Genomic DNA, 7506 nt, shown 5'->3' on the forward strand with positions numbered 1-7506 from the left:
GGTTACACTTTGGCAACTAAGGCTTCACACTGAGAGACAATTTTGTGCTTGTGATTCACAACAATTACAAACGAATAAATATACAGCAAATGAGATACTATGTATTCCTTATTACTCCCTCATGAAATGTTCTTGCTTGGGTCCCTGACAATGTTATTAACAACAAAGCTTCTCATAGTATCCCAACGGTTGTTATGCATGTAAAAAGGGTGAGAAGCACTCTACTGTGTAAATACAATAGTTAATCTCTGTGAGGCAGCGATGAAACCGCCCTCTAACAGCGACACTGGTGATGAAGGATTATAGGCAATGAAAACATAAATAGTTTGTAAATGCACTTTTATTACAATCCACATGTGCTGGTTGCTCCAAATGGAAAGTGAAATGGGACAAACAGAGCAAAGAAATACAGTGATACTTTCAGACCAAACCACAGTACAAAAAGGGCATCCATATGTACAATATATCCATGTACAAAAAAAAGCTATTTTACACACAGGTATGAAAAAAAAAAAAAAAAAAAAAATCATACATCTTTGACAAACTGTAGTATTACAGAGACAATACAGGAAACAGTGTATAGTTTTCAAACAGTTTTCTTAAGGCTTAAAAGCCCAGGAGTGTGCATTCTTTTTGACAAGTATATCAACTTTGTTTTCTTTTCTTAAACTGTCCTTTCTTTTCCCCACATACACTCATAATATACATTCTCTATTTCACTCTCACACACACACACACACACACACACACACATATCCAACCAGATGCAGAAACACATTGAGTGTTAAATAAGAATCCATTCATTGATCTCTCTGTCAGAGTTCGGTCTGAAACAGAAACAGAGGTCTGAACACAAATCAGTTGGCATCATGGACCAGGAAACCGACTGAGAGGCTCCTACAAAGGATTGTCCTCTATTTCCTCTTGACAGTATCTCAGGCACTCCAAGGCAAGTCTCTAAGTCTCCAGATTAAGTCAAGAGTTTGATTAGTCTCTCAGTCAAATGTCATGCACTTGCTCCTTCTCATAGTAATCAAAATAAAGTCAAAGATGACAACAAAGTAAGACTTTTGACCCTTCTACTTAGTAGCCTTTGCTCCTCAGGTGTCTGCTGTAAGCTATCTGAGCACATAAAGGTCATAGGATCACCCCATTGTCATGACTGCAAGAGTGACAGTGCAAGAAACTGGAAACAGGTTCCTGTGAGTGAGAGAGTGCGAAAAACGCAAAATAAAATAAAAAGCACCTCAGAGGCCCAGAAGTTCAACGGTCAGACCTCTAGTTCCTGGTTCTCTGTGTAGTGGAAGCGGTTCAACTTCTCCCTCTCCCGGTTTGAAATGTCCAGTTTGGGGGCGTGGGCTGGCTTTAGTGCCGGAGAGGGGTGTGAAGGTGCTGGGGATGGCGGCAGGGTAAGTTCAATCTCCTCATAGCAACGTGAGACAGGGGCGGGAGCTGGAGGATGTGCGAGCGGGGCGGCGGGGGGCAGGAGGGGCACAGGACGGTCCACGTTTCTGATGAGGTTGACAAACTCCCTCTGGTTGTTGATGCCTTCTTCCTGTGGGACGGCCTGCTGCTTTTTCCGCTTTCGATGGAGGTGGGAGAGGGTGAAGGCGCAGGCCGCACAGCCACAGATAGTCACTAGAGCTAGGACGCCTACCAGGATAATGTAAAAGCTCAGTCCCCCGTGTGTCGTGTCAGACATGGCACCTGCAGACACAGAGAGGTTAGACATGACTTCATAGAGATTTTGAACACACACACACACACACACACACACCGCTTTTTCTTACCTTGACAGTGTTGACCAATGCAGGGATTTTTGAGGCTCATGCAGTCATTACCATAGTAGCCCTCGGGGCAGGCACACATGTATTGGCCCTCTCTGCTGTGACAGGGTTCCCCCTTCTGGCATGGGTTAGGATTGCACAGATCCAACACTATCTGAAATAATGGAAAGAACAAAACACTTACTGTTTAACTGCCCTTGTTACACCCATTGTGTCAGAACTGTGACCAGACCAATAGTGACTTACTCCCTAGAAGCCCTTGCTGGAGCTTTATCTGACAGTACTCTGTTCTGTAGTTATTTTGTAATTGTTGATTTGTTAATTTTGTTCAGTCAATCAGTTTACTGTTAACCAAGCTGGCCATTAGCTGTAGCTGTTGCTAATACAACTGTTAATTTATTGTTGGATGAACTGTGGACTGGGACTCTATGCATAGATTCATTACATTGATGGTTACCGATTCAAGTAAATATGAAACTTCTGCCCAATGCTTACTTATAAACTCACCAGAAAATTATTAATTTTACAAATGAGGGTTTATCTATGTTGAGTATGTCTTTGTACTTAATAGTCTACCTGACATTTTCCAAAATTTCAATTATTTGGCTTTCATTCACATTCTACTTCACAAGTCTTATCAAGTGTTATCAATATATCATAAAATATTGAGGTACCTCTGTTTGGAACAACCTGAAATCAAATCTTAGAGATTAAATGAAGAACTTTTCATTTCAAATGTGTTTAATTTTCTGTTGTCTGTTTTTAACATTTATTTTTGTGATTACAAGTGAATCCTAAATGTTATTCATATTGGGGAGGACTTTGTATAAGACTCTTGGATTTCTTCCTTCAGGGCACATATCCATTTAGTTGTGTTGTACTATGATGTTTTCATTCTGCAAACTAAGCTAGCCTTAAGCTAATATCTATGAAGGTTCTCCAACCTCACAGAAGACTCCTGAAAATCCCATGGGACAGTTGCAGGTGAAGGCGCTTCCGTCCTTCTCCACACACTGTCCTCCATGCAGACAGGGGGTGCTGTCACAAGGGCTTGGACCATTTTGGCAATATTTTCCAGAAAAACCAGGTAGACACAAGCATCTGGACCCTGACACCTTGTCCTATGTGGGACAGTATATAGTGTATTTTACTTATATGCAAGTAAAACAGAGAGAGCAATGATTATATGAAGTGGGTAAAAAAGGGAACTGAAGAGAGAAAGGGGAAGCCTGTGATGGATCTGCCGCAGGCAATAAAACACTGCCCCTTTGAGAATAAGTACTGCACACATTTCAATGCAAAATAATTCTCTGCAGAAAGCCTGAAATGTTTTGGGCATTAACACAATTAACACGATGTCTATGAAGATTCTCAGTCATCCAGGTCATAGTTATCCAACGAAGGTTAAAGTCAAGGGCAATCTTCAACCAAGTCCAGTTGCCCTTGACTTTAACCTTCGTTGGACAATTAACACGATTCCCAGTGATTCACTTTTAAATCATTTAAAACTCTCGAGTTGTGTGAGAAGTCTTAAAGAAGGCGACAATGTTGCTACAGAGAATATGAGAGAGTGAGACAATGAAGCAAGCTAGTGTTGTGACCGGTGTGCAGAGACATCACTAAATAAGAGAAAGGCAGCACAGCCAGGACTCCTTACCTCGCAACGTCCGCTGTTCAAACACAAACCCTGACAGCTGCTGTTCCCTAGAAACCAGAGAAAGACTATATTAATCTATATGCAACTATGATGCTGTAAACAACAATATTCAAATTGAAAAGGGGGTGATAATGGTCAAATCGCACACTGGTTTAGGATAGCGTTACATTTTTAGTGTATTTCAGTGATACTCTGTGACAGGTGATTGATGGAACTGGAGTTGGAGTAAAATGGTCTCCTGCCTGCAGGGAGTCTGGGCTGCTGGGTAATTGCTGTTTAAATCCACTGAGGCTCTTCATGTGTCACAAGCTGCCACGGGACTATGACTTCTTTATTGTTATATTCCTTTCCTTTTATACTCACTGATGTCACAGTTAGGCCCCGTCCATCCAGGAAGACAGTCACACAGGTATCCGCCAATCAGGTTGCGACAAGAGCGAGCATGGACACATATACTCGTTTCGCACTCGTTGGTGTCTAAAGGGAGAAAGAAATTGTTTCTAAAAGTACTGATCTGATGAACAACAATTCATCTCTACTTTAGACTTTTCATCTAACATCTCTGATACATCTACACCAATAACGTTTCTGGACAGAAGCTACAGATACCAACAATTTATATCAACATTAGTTTCCCAGTTCCTCTTTTATTCTGGACATGCATCATTTTGACCGCAAATGGTCTTCCTCAGATAACATAAGAAATGTTGCAGGTATTTATTCATTGTTTTGTATGGACTATTGTTACCGAGCACCTGTAAAACTATGTGGATGTGTATACCACACTTTCCATCATCATTCTGCTCATATGTATTTTGATTATTTTAAATAAAAATTTCAATTGTTGATCCCACATTTATATTTTTGTTTTGCTGATGGACAAAAAGCTGTCTCTGAATTCACTCTTTAAACTAATACTACAAAGTATGTACTATTATTTACAGTTTGCTGTTTTAACAGTTCTTATACAGGAAATTAAACAAGAGGACACACAAAATATCAGTCAGAACTCATAAATAGCACTACACTAATTAAACTTTGCACTGAAATTAGGAAAAACATCCCATAAAACAACTGAATCTAATCCTGTATGTCTCCTACTTTAGCCACCAGTTAAACCAAAGTTAAATCAAATTTTGAAGTGGAAGCTTGAAGTGAACCGTGAAGCAAGTGGAGTGCCCAACTTTATCAAATATTATGTTTGCAAATGCACAGTACATCCAAAATATTGCCTGGCAGCATCTTCTTATATCTTCTTTGTTTATGCACAGATCCCCTGCTGTACCACTGCTTCTGTTAACTTTAATGTGGGCCTATTCCCACCCTCTGTCACACTGGGAGTGTAAAAGCCAGGAACCCCCGAGGGCTTGGCTCTGATAGCAGAGGAAGAGGATTAGAAAGAAATGCTGAATGAATAAAGAGGAAGTAGTCAGTCAGTTATAGGTAATCTAAACCAGTTACCATCAATAAGAGAGCTATTAGGATTTATCACTGATGGAGTGTGCATTTGTGTGTGTGTGTTCAATCTATAGGAAGAGCCTGGGGATTCTGCCCAGCGTGCAGACAGAAGTCGACTAATAAAAGAGTGAAACTGATAGAAAGTATAATTGCATTTCACCATTTGAGGCACTACTGATGCTCTGCCTCTCAGCTCAAGCTGTAAAGAGTTTTATCACTTGTGTTTGAACACTGTGTGTGTTGTATTATGAGCCACTGACCTGCGATGTGGAACTATGGGGGATTATCAAGTGTCAGAGTGACATATCACTGTAACACAGAGGAGCGGGAGAGGCTGTCATCCTGAAATATGTCTGTTTTTACTTCACAACCCCCAAGCCTCTGTACGTGTGTGTGTAGTCCTCTGTATGCGTGTGCAACTTGATCCTATACAATATTCCCTCTGCTGTACTATCTAACACAACAACCCTCTGGGAGGATACTCGTCAATATGAGCGAATGCGGCCCAAAGAGACGTGACAGTGCATTTAGAGAATACTGATTCACAGTCAGGGTGAGTTCATCGGAGAATTAACATGCCCTCGGCTGTTTCTGCCACTTTAATTTGTTCTTTAAATGCAGCTTTTGAAATCAGCTGTGTGTTACAGCTAAGACTGATTGAGTTTGTTAGAGGATCAGTGTTAATAGACTCCTCTGAAGATGGTTAATATCATTAATTGATCACTGTATAAACAACTGTAGTGACATAATTTAATGATGAAAATTTTGCACCATTACAAAACCCCAGTTTGCTAAACTTTTGAAGGATTACACTGCAGCACTCAGATAAAATCCCTTTGCACCAACTTCTTTGTCTCTTTTCTCTGGTCACCTCTCTGGCTTAGATCAAAATTTTAATATTTTATTGATAATCTGTGCAGTATACTGTTCTATGCTATCGGACTGTTTTCCTCTATCTTTAAAAACACTTTGCATCTCTCTTTTGCTTTTTTAAGTGTCTTGCTCTCACAATATTATGTGTTTAATATAACATCAATATAAGCTCTGTGACCCTCCCTCTCCACCTCAAACTGATGTGTGGTGAGCGTTCTGGTGCAAGTGGCTGCTTTGCAACAATCAGGTTGTTGTTGTTATTATTATTATTATTATTATTATTATTATTATTATTATATTAAGTATGATATATCAAAAACAAAATGTATGCAAAATGTCATGAAAATAATAAATTGTTTAACCAGTTTTGGATTACGCTATATGAAATTAAATATTCATATGTGTAAAAACAAAACCATTTGAAAGCTCCAGAACAGCTGCTAAATAGACCTTGTGGTGAGTTTGTTTTGTCATTTCCTATACATGTTTAATCCCGACCCACTGACCCAGCTGACAAGTCCTGCCGGTCCATCCAGGCGGGCAGAGGCACTGGAAACCTCCAGGAGCCTCCAGACACGTTGCTCCACGGCCACACGGGCTCCGATCACACTGCCTCACCGCTGGGAAGAAAAAGAGAAAATATTGTACATGAATTACTGGTCTGTGTAATGGGACTCTGTGTATGTGCGAATATCAAAGCGTCTGTGTGATGCCACCACGTGGACGTGTGATCCAAACTGTAGCATTGGTATGCGGATGCTTTGGCAGCCTGTGTTTTCATTCTCTTTTGTGTTTCTAAGCAAACAGCGATACATATAATCATCTGCTGCACGAACATGGCTGACACCTCAAACCTTTCACAGAGAGGAGGGAGGAATGAGGGAATATAAACAAGGGAAAGGATGATGGAGGGGAAACGGGAGAGACAGAAATAGAAAAATGGAGCTGCCACGCCTGGTTCCTCTCCTCTGAAAATGAATTAAAAACAGATAAAGGAACAGGGGGAATGTGAGTAAAAAGAGCACAAACAGACAAAGCGAAGTGCTCGTTTAGGAGTTAACCATGCATAACTTTCTATCACACATGGCACATTTGTGCAGGAGTAGCGCCATCACTTTTCCCATGCATGACTCTGTGGTGTACGTCTTTCGCTCTCTCTCTCTCCTAACCTTTTTTCATTTACCTAACCTTGCAGAACAACCATTTTCCATCCTCCTGACCCTGACTCCAACCCTGAGCGATAATAACATAGCCAAGCAAAAGGCAGCCCCCCCCTCCCCAAAAAACAATAAAACCTAGAGGGAGAATTCATAACAAACATAGAAGCCTTTAATTAATATCGGTTATATACAATCTAGTCTGAAAGCAGAGCTGTGTTGTGGTTATGGTTGTCATTCCCTGCAAGCCTGACAATCCTCTCACTGTGTTTTCCCCAGAGAGCCCCCCCACAACACATACAGAGACAGACCGTCTCACTGACTGTTAATCATGCTAGCAACAAATAACAAGAGCAAAAATAAACTATTCCTTTATTCCTCTGTTTATCCCTCTCCTCTTATTCTCTCCAAGTGCCAGTGGCCGATCCCGCAGTGCTGTTTATCCTGAGATAAAAACAGAGGATATGGACTCCTGCTTGTTTACACATACAACCTGTATGATCCAATCTCTCCTGTGGCCCCTCTCTCTCTCTCTCTCTCTCTCTCTCACAAACACACACACGCACACACCCAC

The 7506-nt window shown here is 40.9% G+C and overlaps 1 protein-coding gene across 1 annotated transcript in view; it reads right to left on the reverse strand.

Moving 5' to 3' along the window:
* Positions 1–322: 322 nt before the first annotated feature.
* Positions 323–7506, reverse strand: part of LOC123986599 (protein jagged-1b) — a 53509-nt gene continuing 46325 nt past the window's right edge. Inside the window, exons 9-14 of the mRNA XM_046074950.1 lie at positions 6282–6395; positions 3808–3921; positions 3445–3491; positions 2732–2908; positions 1791–1941; positions 323–1707 (exon numbers count right to left, since the gene is read on the reverse strand). Coding sequence (XP_045930906.1) covers positions 1271–1707; positions 1791–1941; positions 2732–2908; positions 3445–3491; positions 3808–3921; positions 6282–6395 — 1040 coding nt within the window. The 3' untranslated portion in view covers positions 323–1270. The remainder of the gene's footprint in view (positions 1708–1790; positions 1942–2731; positions 2909–3444; positions 3492–3807; positions 3922–6281; positions 6396–7506) is intronic.

Source organism: Micropterus dolomieu, linkage group LG17 (genome assembly GCF_021292245.1).
Source record: "Micropterus dolomieu isolate WLL.071019.BEF.003 ecotype Adirondacks linkage group LG17, ASM2129224v1, whole genome shotgun sequence".
In the NCBI taxonomy this organism is placed as follows: domain Eukaryota; kingdom Metazoa; phylum Chordata; class Actinopteri; order Centrarchiformes; family Centrarchidae; genus Micropterus; species Micropterus dolomieu.